This window comes from Diospyros lotus, chromosome 4 (assembly GCF_014633365.1).
Source record: "Diospyros lotus cultivar Yz01 chromosome 4, ASM1463336v1, whole genome shotgun sequence".
Classification (NCBI taxonomy): domain Eukaryota; kingdom Viridiplantae; phylum Streptophyta; class Magnoliopsida; order Ericales; family Ebenaceae; genus Diospyros; species Diospyros lotus.
In genome coordinates this window covers 44,474,102-44,492,871 of record NC_068341.1, presented here as the reverse complement: position 1 = coordinate 44,492,871, position 18,770 = coordinate 44,474,102, and the positions used below count along the sequence as shown (strand labels likewise).

At 37.4% G+C, this 18,770-nt stretch overlaps 2 protein-coding genes across 2 annotated transcripts; both read left to right on the top strand.

Moving 5' to 3' along the window:
* Positions 1 to 282: 282 nt before the first annotated feature.
* Positions 283 to 3,671, top strand: LOC127800803 (uncharacterized). The gene is made up of 3 exons (XM_052335627.1): positions 283 to 469; positions 1,358 to 1,588; positions 3,462 to 3,671. Exons 1-3 carry the CDS (start codon positions 452 to 454, stop codon positions 3,507 to 3,509), a joined length of 297 nt encoding a protein of 98 aa, XP_052191587.1. The 5' UTR covers positions 283 to 451; the 3' UTR covers positions 3,510 to 3,671.
* Positions 3,672 to 4,920: 1,249 nt separating this feature from the next.
* LOC127800684 (uncharacterized) lies at positions 4,921 to 18,741 on the top strand. The gene is made up of 10 exons (XM_052335440.1): positions 4,921 to 5,147; positions 6,278 to 6,373; positions 6,555 to 6,629; positions 6,735 to 6,803; positions 8,361 to 8,437; positions 8,873 to 8,961; positions 16,441 to 16,570; positions 18,081 to 18,171; positions 18,266 to 18,331; positions 18,443 to 18,741. Exons 1-10 carry the CDS (start codon positions 4,986 to 4,988, stop codon positions 18,563 to 18,565), a joined length of 978 nt encoding a protein of 325 aa, XP_052191400.1. The 5' UTR covers positions 4,921 to 4,985; the 3' UTR covers positions 18,566 to 18,741.
* The last annotated feature ends 29 nt before the right edge of the window (positions 18,742 to 18,770 follow it).

Below are 18,770 nucleotides of genomic sequence, written 5' to 3'. Positions count from 1 at the left end.
TATGAATTTTGCGTAAATATATTATTAATTAATAAAAATTAAAAATAATATACATTATCTAAAAATAAATATATTTATTAAAATTTAATCATTACCGTTAGGATGTAATTAACATGACCCAATTTTATATTATTATTTTAGAATACTCTTAGATACAGTCTCAATTAAACGAACTTAATCGATAATTAATTGAAGTGTTATAGCAAATGATTAAATAATATCATACTTAAACATGGTTTCGGAACACGCGTAAGAGCTTATCGTCTGCGCTGTGATCGGGCTGTACTCACAGCCTCTCTCTTCCCTCCCTTATAAAGCGAAGATAGCTCTCTCTCTGTCTCTCGCTTGCTCTTGCTGTCTGTGGATTGTCTAGCGTGGTTTGAACAAATTTCTAGCATCGCTCACCACCAGATCCTTGAGAATTTCTAAAGGAGATCTGATCTCTCGTTCCATGGAAGACCGCAAAGAGGTAAATCAAGTACCTATGAATCCCTCTCTGACTTCATTAGCTAGCTTCTGCCTTCAGTTTTCAACCTTCAAACATGAGATTTTGGGTATTTTTCGCTGTGCTAATGTCGTTTCTTCTTTTCCCGTCTCTGTGTTTTCTGGGTAATACGGAGGGATTGGATCAGTTTCCGTTCATTTTCATGCCGGGCGAATGCGTAAAACGTGCACCAGTTTGTTTGTCTTTGTGGGTTTTTTCATAATTCCAAGAGCATCTGTTATGGTTTTGAAGCTTAGATTTACTCTCATGGGTTTCTGCAGTCTTTTGCTGTGATCGTAGCTCCGTTATTTTCATGTCACGATTGCTGTTTTTCCGCCATTTTCTTGATTTGATTCGCGGATTTGGGTGTCGTTGTCGTGCTTTTGGGTCTGTACTGTAGCTGGGTTCCTTCTGTTGGGAAAGATACTTGTTGAAATGGTCAATAGCAATTGCTTTGCCTGTTTAAATTGAGAACCAGTCAGAGCTGTCATCTTTAACTTTTTCTCTTTGGTTTTGGGAGATGTTTTCAAATTAAGCGGGCGCCATGATTAGCCTCCTACATTTATCAATTCTCTTTCCTTTGAAAACGTAGACATAAAGGTTGATTTTATTTTTTATTTTTTATTTTTTGTGGTCAGTTTCCTTCTTTGATCTGTTGTAGGCTATTCAACAATTGAATTTTATTTAGTGTAAAAAAAAAGAGTTTTGACAATCCTGCTAATATGATTTGAAAATACATACAACAAAAAGGAAGAGCAAGAAGTGAAATAATTTCAAGTTTTGACTTCTGAGAATGGGTAAAAGCATGGGTTTGGGGATTGGAAGAAGCTTTGATTTGGGGTAATAAAAGACTGTTATCTCTATTTGTTGCAGAAGAACGCACCGTGGCTATCAGTTCCCCAGTTTGGGGAATGGGACCAAAAGGGGCCATTGCCGGACTACTCCCTGGATTTCTCAAAAATCAGAGAAATGAGGAAACAGAACAAGAGGGATCCGTCAAGAGCCAGTCTTGGAAATGAAGAAGAGCTCGTCCCCTCGGCCACTACTGCCACAAACACTGAAATCAACGATCATCAACATTACCACCAGAACCATTCCCCCACGGTAAGGCTTGATGGGTTGCTTGTTTTTAGTGTTCAATATTCTAACTGAAAATGGGAACTGATCACAAAAATTTTGATAATTGACATTGAAAGCTAGCATATAAAAACTAACAGCAAAACCAAATGGACCCTTAGCTGCTGCTCATTTGATACGAGTCTTGTTCCAATTAGAATTTGATAGAATACTGGGGACAGCTGGAAAGATGGTAGCTATCTGTTACTTTTGTTGATTTAATGCCCTATATAATGGATACACGAAGGGCAGTAGTAGTTACTAGTCATTAATGAGGTAGTAGACGTAATAAAGAAAATGAAGATAGCGGGATTCTTGTTGGTAGGACGGTGGGGACAATTGCTTGGTTGTAGCATGCTGGCAAATAGGCATCTATGCCTCCTATCGTATTTTATATCGTGTCATGACAGAATCCTGTCAACTTTCTGCAGCAACAGGACTCAGATTTTCTAACACCTAAAGCTAAAATAGAAAAGTAAAAATAAAAATAAAACACTCGATTAGTTGAATCAAGCTCGTTCAACAGTTCAGTGCCCAGCTTTCTTTGACCGATTTTTGCTGCCTGCCAGACCAGTTTGTGATCTGTTCTTGGTTTTTCAATCGAAGAGGCCAGTCCAGTTTGGTTTTCTGAGTGTTCGTCTTCGTCGATACCCATGTAGTTTGCTGCTTTAGTTTCCTGTGTCCTTACTCTTATCTTCTATGGTAGTTTATCCCATGGTTCGTGCAATCATTTTGTGCGTTATAGTTTTGGAGTTCTTTGAAGGAACATGAGTGTCTGGTTTGTCGTACATCTGATGATGCACGTAGTTACCTCTTACTGGTTGAAGACAATGAGAAAGTTAGCACAAAGTTTGCATCAAATTAGTTGTATTTCAGCACTTTCAAGTATGATTTTTCACGCTATCCACAATAGAATTTCATTTCGTTATTATGCAACTCTTTTCGTTCGAAATGACAAACTTTGAGCTCAATCCCCCAATCGAACAATCCCTAAATTTGCAGGGAATACCCATACTCTTCTGGTAATGAGACCCAAATTATTTACTACAGTAGAGCTTTCTATGAGATTATGCTAGGAATCTGGGACGATTCGTTAAATCGCCAACTGCCCTTTGCCCATACTTTCTCATATTATTAAAAGAGTGTGCTTTGTGCATGTGCATTTGATGAGAACCAAAAGATAAACAATCCCTTTGCAATAAGAATTTTTCTTGGGCCAAATATATTTTTTTAGGCATTTTTGTAGGGCCACATTAGGAAGAAGTTGCCTAATGGAATATATGTCTAGGACACCTGCAAATTCTTGGGCACATGCAAGCATTAAGTTGTGCACATGGAATGGATGTTCTAGGCCATATAATATTGAGCTTTGATTGAATTTTTTCTTTTTTGGCTTCATTCTCTCTTTGATAGAAAACCCTTCACTCTTTCTCTGCACATGCCATCGACGTTCTAAGACACACACACACACACATACATGCATACATACATACATACATATATATATAATAGCGGTGTAGGGTGGATCAGTATTTTTCTTTTCTTTCTTGTTCTCTGTTTTGGCTCCACTCTTCATTTTGCCGATAAGTCCTCGCTTTGCAAGCGTTAGGAGAGACTCACTAGCCTTACTCTTTCTATGCAAATAAGTAGTTTTCATTACCGAACCTTTCAGTCATGAAGGAACAACCATCAACCATCTACCCGATGCTACTAATGCTCGGGCCTCTAGTCGAGTGACCACAGCAAAAACAGACAACATGGTTACTCGATATTTTTCGTTTCGTCGCAGTCTGAACAACCCCATCAAATCAATCATGAGATGAGAACTCTCTAATGCTGTTTTAACTGTTTTCGTTGACAGACGAGGAGGGGCATTCTCAGCTACTTCAACTGTTGCGTGAAGGCTTGAGGAGGCGGCGCTGCAGCAACTTCATGTGTTATATATATGGTCTAGTAATGGTTTTCCATTGTAAAATTGCATGGCTAGGAACATTGATGATGATGTCTTTGTGGGTTGTGGTCCAGCCAGGATGATGCTTCTTTTTCTTCTGTTGAAAGGGTATTCTGTTGATTTTGGGGCTTTCGTTTCTGGAATCTATCGAATCGATTCAAAATTAGGTTGCAATAGAGAGGTAATGTGAGTAATAAACTATAATAGGAAACGATTTGAACACTCAATTGCGGCGCTTTTGGTAATATTTGTGTATTACTATATTTTATTTTTATATTCGCAAGATCAAAAAGTGTGGAATTGAGTGTTTAATTTAAACTTAATTGTCAAAACTGAATAAAATATAAATTTATAAGAAAAAATAGATTATTTTCATAATTAGCCTTTCAAATAATTATGTAATTTTATTAAAGTACTGCGTTTAGTTGTGACATTTTTAATGATAATTATTTTAAAATTATTAAAAATGTGAGTGTTTAAATAGTATTTTTTATTAAATTAATAATGTCAAACGACTTGAGCTTAAGACCCAACTTATTTATTAGACTTAGTCTGGTCATTCTTGGGAGTTGCTTCTCTTCTCTTTCTCTCTCTGAATTGGGCAAAGTTTGGGGAAATCAATAAATTTTTAAACCTATTGGGTGTTATAGTAAATTTTTAAAATTCACAAGTGGATTCTTAAAACTCTTATAATTGAGTTGGTTATTTAATATAATTATAATATTAACATCACGGTCAGTCATAAATCAATCAAGTTCTTCCATAAATAAATATAATATGAAAATATGTTTTTAATTATACAAAAATAAAAAATAATTAAGAACCCAATATTAATAGAGGATCTTTGCCATCATAATTATTGAAGACTTATTCTATACTAAATGAATGGGTGAGTATTTGGTCGGTTCGTTAATTGAATCGATCGAAATACTAAAATTAAAATAACTAAATTTTTGTTAAAAATTGAACAAAATTCATCAAATAAATACAAAAATTAAACAAATATGAAATTCAATTGAAAAAAAAAATAAAAAAATCTAAACCACAGAAAAAATGAAAAAATGTCATTTTTGACATTTTAATTAATTCAATTATTTTAATACAAAATTGAAATAATTAAAAATATCAAATTTAAAAATCAAACTGAACTAATCCTTAAGTTAAATCAAACCGAATTAGTAATTTTGAGCGTTTCAATTCAATTATTTTAAGTAAATCAAAATTTTACTTTTTCTAACTAAAAGTCTGTCAAATTATTTTAACTTTATAATAAAGTAAAAATATATATATAAAAAATATCTTTAAAAAAAAATCAGAATCACATCTTTGGAGTGGTATATAGAGTCCTCCCGCCTAACCTTATCACTTATCGGCGCATCAACGGTCGGTCGATCGAACGCGCGCGCGGGCCAGAGAGAGAGAGAGAGGTTGACGATGCCCGTCACCGTGGCGTTCTCCGTTCCTCTACCTAAGCCTACTCACTCGGCCTTCGAATTTCACCGGAACGGCGTCGCAAACCCTAGGAAATGGCAGATCAGAGCTTCCTCCGCTGCTCCTGGAGTCGACTTCACCACTCTCGAATCCGCCATTGCCAAGGTTTCTCTCTCTCTTTCTCTAAATTCTCTTCTTACTCTTTCATTCACTAATCTTTACAGAATTATTTCGCCATTCTAGTTTCATTTACAAACTTATTGCCGGTCTGTTGATACGCATATATACCTTCACGTAGTTATTTCAATAAATGTGCTCGAATGATTTCTTAGCATGAACTTTGTTTCGTTTGGATGATTTGAAGTTCTTGGAAATAGCATGCCTGAATCGCGAAAATTCTCTCCTTTTTTATTTAAGGATCACATCAGATAATTTTGTTAACCAAATAATTTCTTCTTCTCCCATATATGCATTTGCATTCCTTGCTTCTACGAGAATATTTCCGGTACAACTGCTTTACTGTTCTTCATTTTTTAATGTTTCCCTATATGTCTGTAATTCCTATCTTCTTCAGAGTTACTAAGATTCCCCAACATGACAATTGTTTCTCTACGCCTTCCATCTCTCCTTGATTGCCCCCTCTTTTACGAAGATGGCCCAAACTGACCATTCAAATCAGCTCCTACTATAATCTTTTCTCCTCTAGGTATTCCTAGCAACAAAATTTAGCGTTTTTCTCTCCTCGCAATCCAATTTGTGGGTGTATATGCATTGACACATTCAAAATCTCATCCCCTAGAACAACTTTAACTAAAATAATCCCATCTCCAAACCTCATTCTTTAAAGTTTTATCCATAAGAATCCCCCACTCCGTTCCCCGTGTAGTCCTTTCCGTAAATATTAACACTTACATCCTGACTTCACAAGTATCTTTCTCAGCAACCCATCTAATCTCTTAGACACAAATAACATCGATTCTTCTCCCAATAATCACATCTATCACCTCCATAGATTCTCTTGTAAAAAATCCAATATTCTACTATCCAATCCTAAGTCTTTGGTCTCGGTCTAACTTTTTTACTCACATTCATTCGTGAACCTTGTGAATTTAACAATATATCTGAGCTCTGATGTAGTGTCCCTAACTTGTTTTGCATTGCAATTGGGCCATGCAACGCATTGCTAAAAGTATGCTAGCAATTTTAGAAATTTCATTCTTATGAGTCTGAATTGTAATATAAGTAAAAATTGTATTTAATTTTGCTAAAATAGGCTCTTTTTTTTTTTGCTGCAGAAAGACAGTGAAGCTGTCAAAGAAGCACTTGATCGGCTGAGTGAAGTTGGTTGGGCAAAAAAATGGAGTTCTCAACCATATGTTTCACGTCGTATGGTCAGTCTCCATAACAAGTGTGAAGTTCTGGGAAAGTGCTACTGAAACATTTGCCACATCTACAAAACTATGCATAAAATGTACATGAATAATGTATATCTGTTTACTGCTTTTAGAAAATTATTTATCAATTTAATTGGTAGGTGAATATATGTTATAACATCATGCAATTATGCATCAGACCTCTCTTAGGGAGTTGACAACTCTTGGAATTAAAAATGCGGAAAACCTTGCAATCCCGAGTGTTAGAAATGATGTAAGTTGCACTCAATTTTTTGTCTTTCTGTAGAACTTAGATTCATAATTCTATAAATGGTAACTATTATTTTCTCCGTGGATTTGATTATATTTAGTGATGCAGGCAGCTTTTCTCTTTACAGTGGTAGGGACAACAAGCTTTCTGGGTGTTCTTGCCGGACAGCTTCCAGGGGTAATTTCTCATAATATATCCTCTCTCTGTTTATCTATTTGTCAATTGAAAGGCTTCCAATGCAATTGGAACCCTAGACAGGGAATGTTGTCCTGAATGCCAATTTGATATGCGGCAAATACGCAAAATTTCTTCTCATTGTGGTTGGATATACTTAGTTTCGTCTGCCAGAACTCTGCATGTTTCAGAACTGAAGATCATATCACTGTTTATTTCTGCTTAGGGAGCATGCATACATATTGTCGTTTGAACCCTCGCAGTTTCTTCCGCATTACCCTGATCAAGAATGGATACTCAGAATCAATTTCTTGTAAATTTTGACCTGACCTAAACTGAAACTACTTTGATAGTTTTCAATTTTAATGTTAAAAAAGTTGTTCTAAACATGGTTAGCCAAGAGAATTCTTCAAGGGAGATGATGTTTCCTAATATAGACGATACCTGGACAGGAGTTCAAGAAACTGTAAACTTCATACCATAATTTTATTTTTGTTCATGTGCTCCTTAAGTTTGTGAAATGGGTAATCTTTGGTAAGACTTTCTTGCACTCCATCTTTGGCTTTCTGCTTCAAGGAATATAAGTGAAAGCATATCCTACCTTGGGGCTGTTGGGAACTCTAGTTACAGCTCTCATGACATCTTACGTATAATCCATCGGTGCATAAGGTTATTGTTGCTTCCTTTTTAGAAGTGTTAATAGATGTTATAGTTAATAGTTAATGAGTAGAGATGTCAAGTGCGTCGGGCCGCCTCTGGAACACCTGCCACCACCCCCCTTGGCCAATGATGTGGGCCCTGTCAACTGGGCCAGGCTGCGTCTGGCACAATGTGACACCACCCCAGGTCATGCTGGGCAGAGGGCCTTGAAGCCTGCGGCCTGTCATAATCTGCTAGCATGGGCTATGCCTGCCCTGCCCCCACCCTGCTGCATATATGCAGCAACATATTAAACAATTAAAAAAAAAAGGCCAGTTGGGCCTATCCTGTTTGGCTACCTAGAGGCCTGTGGCAGGCCCTGGACAGCCTGTTTGAAAACTTTTAGTTGCAAGCGAGATGAGTGCTGAACATCTATTTTTCCTATTATTTGATGCTCTGTAAGTTTACAGGATAAAAACCTAAGAGTCAAGTTGTAGCTGTCAATTATACAATCAAAGCTTCATTGTTTATGCATTTCTCATCGATTGGCTGTTCTGTGACTCCTGATACGTTTTGAAGTGGTAGTAGAAGTATAAAACACACAAGCTACACGCTTCTCTGCAGTAGCCCATACAATTCTTTTTGGAGTTCAATTACCAAAATTCACTTTTTAATATGCACATTGAGTGATGAATTCCTTAACAATACCCCCTTCCCTCATTTTTTTGTTTCTTTTGTGAGTATAGGTTCTAAATTCATGTTTAATTTATCTAGGATAACAAATAAAAATATTTTTTGCACTAACATATATTGTTGTTCTGTAACTTCTGTTGGAATGCAACTTTTTGGATAGAAAGTGGGAAGAAATTGAGGCATCTTACATCTGTTTACATTTTTGGTTAACTTTAAACTTTCCCTCAGGATTGGGGCTTCTTTTTGCCATACTTGATCGGGAGCATTTCTTTAATAGTTCTGGCTGTGGGAAGTATTTCACCTGGGTATGTTGTTTGGTATTTATTAAGTGCTTCCTTGCAATTGACTTTTTTATGTTTCTCACCTAGGTGTGCTCTTTAGTGTATATCAGTTCTTACTTCCAATTGGATGTCTTATGTTTTCCATCATATGATTTTCTCATGAGGTTTTCAATCAGGGGAAAAAAAAAAACATGGAGGGTTGTGTGTGGAGCAATGGTATGGTTGCTCCTTTGCAAAGTTAGAGTAAGATTGCATACAAAAACAACCATCCCGAACCCCTTGCCAAGTGGGGACTCTCGTGCAATAGGGATGCCCTTTATATGTATAGTTAATTTTATTTTAATAAGCTTGGGACAATTGTAAATTGAGTAGTGACTCGTTGAAAACAGGCACAGATGTGGAAATATAGTGGCTTTATGAATCCTTGTCCTAAAGATGAGTCTTTGATCTTTGATGTAGGCTTCTTCAAGCTGCCATTAGTGGATTTTCAGCATTTTTTCCTGATTACCAGGAGAGGATTGCTAGACATGAAGCAGCTCATTTCTTAGGTGATTTTTCTGTTTAGATTCAAAGTTCAAGCTATACTGAGTAGTGCATATATAAAACATCTGAAGTTACTGTGACATGATGAGAAATGAAATGTGTCTTTGCTTTTATATTATTGTTTGTCAAAATAACATGAGTATGTACTTATATTTTTGAATACGTGAGGCAGATGCTCTTTTTGTTCAGCCATTATGACATTACATATAGAGGGGCGTGTGTTTTCATACTGGAAATGGAAACCACTAATTGTATGTGTTCATCCATGTGTACTTGTGGTTTGGCATGCGCATAGTTGTGCTTATGTTTCCATACGTGCAATGGAATATCTTTGTGCTTTTCAAGTTTCAAATTACCATCAGGATTGTCAAATGCCAAAGTTTCTATATGATGTTGTTGGCATTCATGCATATTCATGCGCACTTCTGCATGTGCATGTGCATGTTTGCGCTTAGGTCCATTTTCATGGAATTCACCTAACTTCATGCTTTTCAAGTTTCAAACTATCACTAAAGGAATTCAAATGCCAAGAAATAGGGTAGGGTTTATTGCTTAAGGTAAATTCTTAATGACTCCTTGAGGCCTTATATATAGTAACGCCTCCAACTACCAAAGTGTTGCCACTTTAATGGAGGATAGTGGATACAGTACCTCTATACAAAATGAGAAAGTGAAGTGATTAAAATTTTCATAATGCCAGGAATTAGTCATTGATTATCATGTGAATTAGTGCCATTGCCAGTTTCTTTCTTTTTTTTTTCCCCCTCTTCATACAAAATCCCAGATGGATTTTCCCTTACAGTTCACTGGCATAGACAGAGGCAGACTCAGAAAATTAGTTCAGTGGGGGACAAAAATACACGGATAATTTTTTTTTCAATTTGTATTTTTCATTAAAAAATTTTTGATCAAGGATAGAACAAGATCCGTTTTGCATCATATCTAAGGGATTCCTTGGTTCGGGCCGACGAAACAAATAAAATTATATCGAAAGAAATAAGTTTAAAGGAAACAAGATTCTAGTCAATGAATTTTGAAATGAGATAAAAAAAAAACAAATATCAAAATGGAAAAAAAAAAGTATATGCATATCTACAGTATGAGTTCTCATAATAAATATCTATAAATTTGTCTCAAGACTAAGGGACAAATATGTAGTAGACATAAATCTTCAAGATTAAGCTTGGAAGAGATTAAGAAAACGAGGGTGAAAACATGTAAAATAGAAAATTGTGACGAAAAACTAACCAGAAAGTCCAATCTCTTGATAGATCAAATCTTTCTCTTCAACCTTGGAAAGTAAAGAGTGTTATAACCCCTGAGGCTTAAAGCTTTCTCGCTTACCATAGAATCGTTGAAACTAGACTAGTGGAATTATTTAATACATGACAGTGCTTGATAACTGTTGCGCAAACAGAAGGCAACCCAAACATACACACAATCTGAATCTTTGATATAAAACCTTTTCTTATCATACAACAGAGTCAAAATCGAAAAACAATATACATCACAAACAGTATGAATAAAATTGGAAAGCAGAATGAACACGAGAGATTTACCGTGGTTCACCCAAAAGGACTACGTCCACGTTGAGCTCCAATAACGGAGAGCTCACTGCACTATCGGAGTTAAAAATAGGGTTTACAAACACACTGTATACAAGCCTCACAATCACTCATATTTACAGAGACAATTTCTCTATCAACAATGCCTCAAAATCATAACAAGAAATAGATCAGAGGCTTATCCTATTCGAACTAGAGAGAAAAAACCCAGAAGGAGCCAAAGAGAGTTTGATTCATGGAATGAGAAAGACCCCCCTCGAACCCTAACAACAACACACTCTCTCTCTCTCTTCTGTTCACTTACATATCCCGATGCACAGTAAATAGATAGGGGTCGCACGATGCATTTGAAGGGCTCGGATTGCACCAGATAAAAGGCAGCATCGACGGTTCAGATTTCAAAAGGACGAGACAAGGGGCACGATCGAGATGAAGGACACCCGGGCGGTTGCCGAGCTGCCTTCCAGTGCCACATGGCACTGTTGCAGCTGACCCTCCTGCCCGAGTCATTAGGAGTGAAACGGTGTCATTGGGTGCTTCATTGTCAACAATCTCCACCTTGAAGCATCAGCGATACAAGGGACAGAAAACCAATAAGTGCAGTAAACTCTTACCCTTACCTTCATTGCTCTGGTTGGTTTGGATTAACCAACTTCAACATGCAGTAAGCCCAAGCAGTGCTTGAACTTAGCTGCAGTTACTACCTTTGTCCCAACATCTGCTGGATTTTCCTCTGTAGGCACTTTGAGGATTTCAATAGTTCCATTACTTACCAGATTTCTCACAAAATGAAATTTCACATCAACATGATTAGTTCTTTCATGATAAACAGGATTCTTACATAAATGAATTGCACTCTGGCTATCAGAAAATACCTTGACCTTACCTTGTAGAAGACTGATTTCCCTTAAGAGACCTTGAAGCCAGATAGCTTCTTTGAAAGCATCAGTGACCGCCACATACTCAGCTTCAGTGGAAGACAGAGCAACTAAAGGCTGTAACTGGGACTTCCAGCTAAAGCAGTTGCCACCCAATGTGAAGAAATATGCTGTGGTGGACTTACGGGAGTCCCTATCTTCTGCAAAGTCTGAGTCTACATATCCTACTAGGTCAAGAGTGTCATTTCTTTTCTCAAAGTTTAAGCCAACATGTAGAGAACCATTAATGTATTTTAATACATATTTTAAGGCTTCCCAGTGAGTTTTTCCTGGATTGGACATAAACCTACTTAATAGGGATATCGAATATGCTAGGTCTGGCCTAGTGCTTATCATGGAATACATTATGGTTCCTATTGCATTTGTATATGGTATATTTTCCATTTTTAGAGATTCTGATTCAGATGATGGACACTGAATTTTAGATAATATAAAATGTCCAGCTAAGGGAACACTGACAGTTTTACATTCGGCCATACCAATTTTTTTAACCATTTTAAGAAGGTAATCACGATGGTGTATTTTCAATTTTCTTTTGCTTCTATCTCTTTCTACTATCATCCCTAGGATTTTCTTAGCTGGTCCTAAGTCTTTCATGTCAAAGTTAGTGTTTAACAGTGACTTTAACTCACAGATCTTTGACTTGGATTTGCTAATAATCAAGATATCATCAACATACAGTAGGAGATATACAGGGACATCTGATAGTATGTAGTAAAAGCAACTGTCATATTTACTTCGATTAAAACCAATCTCAGCAGCAAAATTATCAAACTTTTTATACCATTGCCTAGGAGATTGTTTTAATCCATACAATGATTTTTTAAGTAAGCAGACATGATCAGAATGATTTTTATCAATGTACCCAGGAGGTTGTTCCATGTAAATTATCTCATCTATGTCTCCATGTAAAAAAACAGTTTTGACATCCATTTGTTCAAGTTCTAAGTCAAATTGCACTACAACAGCAAGCATCATTCGTATGGTTTTGAATTTAACTACTGGTGAAAAGATTTCAGTGTAATTTATTCCTTCTCTTTGTGAAAAACCTTTAGCTACAAGTCTTGCCTTAAATCTTAGAGGATCAGATGGAGACATCCCTTCTTTAAGCTTAAACAACCATTTACATTTAATTAACTTTTGCTTATCAGGTCTTGGAACTAGTTTTCAAGTCTCATTGACCCTTAAAGAGGTCATTTCATCATCCATAGCCTGTTTCCACTTAATGCTGTCATGGGAGCTGACAGCCTCCTCATAGCAGGTAGGCTCACTGCTCCTCATATCCATTCTGGCAACTAAAGCACAGAATACCAGTGAATATGCATATCTAACATGAGGCCTGATTGACCTCCTCACTCGGTCTCTGGTGAGTTGATAATTACTTAGGTCTTGTTGAGGAGAATCATACTCCTCAACTTCTGGATCATCAGTTTGGGCCTCATGATCACTTTCTTGATCAGAGGTTTCTTCTTGGTCTAAGGGCTCACTAAGAGTGTGAGGGTCATTTGGGGTTGGAGTGGCAGGAGAATCTTGTTGCTCCACCTCAATTTGGGTGCTACCGCCTAAAGCAATATCACTAGGCTCACTAGGTGTTGAGTTATCTTCATTATTATCTGATTTGCATGGGAAATTTGATTCATTAAATTTTACATCTCGGCTAATAATGATTTTAACTCCACCTGAAGTTCTGTCCCATAATCTATAACCCTTGGTTCCCTCTTGGTATCCCACAAAGACACATTTAATAGCCTTAGGGTCTAACTTTCCAACTGATTGATGGGCATAAGTCTCGCAACCAAACACTCTTAGATAGTCTAAGTTCAATTTTCTCCCAGTCCATTGCTCTTCAGGACACTTAAAATTTATAACTGTAGAGGGGGTCCTATTCACTAGGTGGGCAACAGTAGACAAGGCTTCTCCCCAAAAGGTTTTAGACATACTAGCAGTAAACAAAAGGCATCTAACCTTTTCTAAGAGGGTTCTATTCATCCTCTCAGCAACTCCATTTTGTTGAGGGGTGTTTTTTACTGTTCTATGCCTAAGGATACCATGAGCTTTACACAATTCATCAAAGTCTCTATTACAAAATTCCAATCCATTATCAGTTCTTAGTGTTTTGATCTTTCTATCAATTTGATTTTCAATCAAAATTTTCCATAATTTAAATTTTTCTAGAGTTTGATCCTTAGATTTCATCAAAAATATCCACACCTTCCTAGAAGAATCATCAATTATGGACAAGAAGTACCTGTTACCTCCATGTGAAGGAACTTGGGAGGGGCCCCAAAGGTCTGCGTGCAAATACTCTAGGCATACCTTCGCCAGGTGAGTTCCCTTTGGGAAGCTCAGCCTGTGTTACTTGCCTAGGGTACAAGGCTCACAGAAGCCTAAGGCATCTGCAGACACTGGACCAAGGTACCCTTGGTTAGACAGTGCCTGTAGTCCTTTCTGGCTCATATGGCCAAGTCTCAAGTGCCACAAATCTGTTCTATCAGATTTGACCATGCATACAGATGGAATATGGCAGTAACCATTCAACACATATAAGCCATGTTTCTTTGTACCAGAGAGAATAAGATCATCATTCTTAAGAACATGCAGAAAACCATTTTCAGCTTTATATGAAAACCCTAATTCATCTAAGGTGCCAAGAGAAATCAAGTTTCGTTTTAGTCCAGGTACATATCTCACATCAGTTAACATTCTAATTTTGTTATCATGTAGTTTCAGAGAGATGTCACCTATACCTTTAATTTTGCATGAATGATTATTTTCCATAAAAACAATGCCAGTTTCTTTAGGGCTAAAGTTTTGAAACCAATCTATGTTTGGACACATGTGAAAGGAGCATCTAGAATCCATAATCCATTCATTTACAGTAGATGTACAAGAGATATTTAAAACTTCAGCCAAGTCATTTGAGTTACTGGTAGCTACTGTCACATTTCCACCTCGTTTCTGTTTCTTAATGAAATCATAACAGTATTTTTTGATATGACCCTCTTTCCCACAGTGGTAGCATTTCCATTTAGATTGTTTTTGTTTTCCCTTCTTGCCATTTTGTTTTCCCTTATGCCCCGTACCCCTATTCTGATTTTGGTTAAAGCTACCTTGACCCTTTTCAAACTTTCCCTTTACAAATAAGTTGTTACCGGATTTTTTAGAGGTGTGAAGTTCTAATTCCCTAGCCTTGATACTAGAAATTACAAGTTCTAATGTAGGCACAATACCAGTGTACTGTAAAACATGTTTAACCACATTGTAATCATCAGGTAATGAATTTAATAATATCATTGCCTCACTAATATCACCAAAGGCTTGGTCAGTCCCTCTTAACATTACAGTAAGTTTAGTAAATTCATCTATATTATCATCTATAGATTTCGATGCATTCATTTTAAAATTGAATAGCATACCTACCTTTCAAATAAACTAAGTTAGGAGCAAAGACAACAGCATACAAAGATTCAAGTCTATTCCATAAGTCAAGGGGGTTAGTCATACTGTCTACCTTTCTGATAACAGCATCCCCCAAATGGAGGAATATCAGGTTGAAAGCCTCCTCCCTTATCTCATCGGTCCTGGTTGATTGCTCAGTGGACCATTTTATGTCGTCTGATTCAAGTGCAATTAGCACTTTGTGATGAGAGAGTAATACTCTCATTTTCTTTTTCCAGCTCTCGAAATCCCCCTTTCCATCAAATGTTCCGATTTCAAATCGGGTTGTTGTCATCTTCGCCTTGCACGAAGGTATCCTAATGAAACCCTAGATATTGACAAAGACGCACAGTAAACACCTACTGACCGTGACTTTTCAGAAAACCTTAGAGGCTAAAAAATAGGATTAACCAGGCGACTAACAACCCTAACTCGACTCTGAATGGATTAGAAAATAATCAAGGACTCACCCAGTGCGTATCAAAAGGAAAAAAAAAAAGGCTCTGATACCACTTGTTGCGCAAACAGAAGGCAACTCAAACATACACACAATCTGAATCTTTGATATAAAACCTTTTCTTATCATACAACAGAGTCGAAATCGAAAAACAATATACACCACAAACAGTATGAATAAAATTGGAAAGCAGAATGAACACGAGAGATTTACCGTGGTTCACCCGAAAGGGCTACGTCCACGTTGAGCTCCGGTAACGGAAAGCTCACTGCACTATCGGAGTTAAAAATAGGGTTTACAAACATACTGTATACAAGCCTCACAATCACTCGTATTTACAGAGACAATTTCTCTATCAACAATGCCTCAAAATCATAACAAGAAATAGATCAGAGGCTTACCCTATTTGAATCAGAGAGAAAAAACCCAGAAGGAGCCAAAGAGAGTCTGATTCATGGAATGAGAAAGACCCCCCTCGAACCCTAACAACAACACTCTCTTTCTCTCTCTTCTGTTCACTTACATATCCCGATGCACAGTAAATAAATAGGGGTCGCATGATGCATTTGAAGAGCTCGGATTGCACCAGATAAAAGGCAGCATCGACGGTTCAGATTTCAGAAGGACGAGACAAGGGGCACGATCGAGATGAAGGACACTCGGGCGGTTGCCGAGTTGCCTTCCAGTGCCACATGGCACTGTTGCAGCTGACCCTCCTGCCCGGGTCATTAGGAGTGAAACAGTGCCGTTGGATGCTTCATTGCCAACAATAACTAAACATGTAACTTGGGCCGACATCTACATTAAAATAATCTATATTTATTATAATTTTATAAATAGTTAGAAGGAAAGCCCAATCTAAATTGGGCTGACAAAACAACTAATGTAAATAAGAAAAAAATGGCTTGTAACATTCCCTGTGGGATTTGAACCCACGCTGCCTCTTTGTAGAATCAAATATTGGCACTGATTTTTGTGTAACCCTTGCAATTGAGGGAGCCTTGTGCACTTGAGATGCCCTTATCTTTGTCTAAGGGGGGTGGTGGCTCGCATATGGTTTGACACAAAGTAACCCTATCATTTCAGTTGGCTACTTGCTTGGCCTTCCTATACTGGGATATTCTTTGGACATTGGAAAGGAGCATGTAAATCTCATTGATGAAAAGCTGGAAAAGCTCATATACAGTGGACAGCTTGATGCAAAGGAACTAGACAGGTACAAAATTGTGCTTTCTTTGTCATTTTCATCTTTTTTTCTCTGCATCGTTCATTATATCACTACTTTATTGTACGATTCATCAAGTTTGTAACGATGAAATGTATCAGGTCTTAGTTTAAATTGATAGTGCTACGTTGTGTGCTTTAATATTATTATAGTAACTTCTTGAACACATTCTTAGTGTTGGGCTCTTATTACAACCTTAGAGGTGTGCAAAAGAGTACCAAGCTATGAAGCAGAGACACGAATACAAACACAGGCACACGATACTTTTTAAACCATAGACACAAATATAGACATTGGCACACAATAGTTTTTAAAAAAAGTAGACATGACACGTTCAAAATATGTCAATTGATAAAATAATTTTTATATTTAAAGTAGCGTAATAGAGTATTAAAACTATATTCCAAACTCATAATATGCATTTAAAATTTGTAAGCCGAAATTTCAAATGAATAACTCTAATCTAATTAACAACCACCTCACTGTTCAATTATCTTCCTCCCTTACAACCCAGGTGATGCTTGAGAATAAAAGCGTGAAGGGCATTCAATCAAGACATGGAAAAACAAAAGAATTGTACCTCCCATATCCTTTCAAAAAATTTTAAAACATTGTTGGACTTGTCATGTGGGTGTGTTTGACATGTATCGGAGGTGTGCCATAGTGTCCGACATATCAGCAACACTGGTACAGCAGTCCCTAAGTCCCCAGGGAGTGTCCGTGCTTTATAGATACCAAGGTGCTTACTGTGATGAGGAAAACTAAAATAATGTTGTTTGCTGCACTGACAGAATGGATGATGCCCTAAAACATAAACATAATGGTCGGTAGCCATGGATAGAGTAAAAGCAGCATGCAATGACCTGCATAGCTCAACCCTAGCAATTTGAATGCAGTAATTGTTTCACTAAAATATCTTTCTAATTGCAGGTCAGAAAGATTTACTAACCATTATGACATCACATTTTTAGTTCCATACTGGCAAGCAAAGATAATTTCTGTGGCTTCACCACTCTTTTGTGTGCATTCTCCATAATGGCAAAAATTAAATTCCCTACACCCCATGGGTGGCTCTAGTGGTAAGAACAGGTATGGACATGCCTGAAGTCTTTGGTTCGAAATCCCCTGAAAGCACTATATGGAGATTATACCATGATTTACTTGGAGTGTGGGTTGGGGTGAGGCCCACCTCCCCTAGGGACTAATTGGGTGAAGCCCGGGATACCTAGGTTAATCAACAAAAAAAAAATTAAATTCCCTAGTGTGGTATCCTTTTGGCACTTGGTCATTTTAATGTATTTTCTTCTTTTTTTATTTTCCCTTTTTCGGCCTGGGCTTCTAGATTGGTAGATCTGTAAGTTACCTGTTTAAGCAGGAATGCCATATTGGCAGCCTCATAAACATCACTTAAATCTTTACTCCAGGAGTGGTGTTCACATCCAGATAAAATTAAGTCTTGGAGAATCTAAAAGAGATTATCAATTGTAGTTACCTTTCTCAGGTTGGCAGTTGTATCTATGGCTGGATTGGCAGCTGAAGGTCTCCAATTTGATAAAGTGGTCGGCCAATCTGCTGATCTCTTCACTCTTCAGGTTAACAAACACCAGTAGCCTGAACTCAAGCTTTCCACATATATATGCATCTCTCTGCGCATTCAAGCTTTAACATTTCCTTCTCCCTTCACAGAGATTCATCAACCGAAGCAAGCCGCAGCTTAGCAAAGAACAGCAGCAGAACCTTACCAGATGGGCTGTGAGTTTTTCGACTACGTATCCCTATTTACAACAAGTTCCCGCAATCTCAACTAAGCCATCAACCCTAAACTTTAAATGATTTCAACAAGGTATTATCATGCTAACGCAGGTTCTGTTTGCTGGGTCACTCCTCAAAAATAACAAGGTCATCCATGAGGCCCTGATGTCGGCAATGTCAAGGAAGGCAACCGTGTTTGAGTGCATCGAGACAATTGAGAAGGCTGCGCTATGATTGAAGCCTCTTTGGAGCCCAAGATGATTGAATTGCCAAGTAATGTTCTTGTCTCTTCTTTTAGCCACTAAACGCCATTTTTACACCTTCCGCCATTGTTTGTCTGCACCACTAGAGAAACCATCCATGGAACAGAGAAAATATTATTAGTACAGATGCCCACATCTTCTTTTACATTTCCACCTCTTACTGAGCAGCTAAGTTT

Excerpts from the sequence above, each read along its gene's own strand:
- LOC127800684 (XM_052335440.1), top strand. The coding sequence starts at position 4,986 with ATGCCCGTCACCGTGGCGTTCTCCGTTCCTCTACCTAAGCCTACTCAC. Across the intron at positions 8,438-8,872 it reads GTGGGAAGTATTTCACCTGG|GCTTCTTCAAGCTGCCATTA; the intron begins GTATGTTGTTTG and ends TCTTTGATGTAG. Across the intron at positions 8,962-16,440 it reads TGAAGCAGCTCATTTCTTAG|TTGGCTACTTGCTTGGCCTT; the intron begins GTGATTTTTCTG and ends CTATCATTTCAG.
- LOC127800803 (XM_052335627.1), top strand. Across the intron at positions 1,589-3,461 it reads ACCAGAACCATTCCCCCACG|ACGAGGAGGGGCATTCTCAG; the intron begins GTAAGGCTTGAT and ends TTTCGTTGACAG.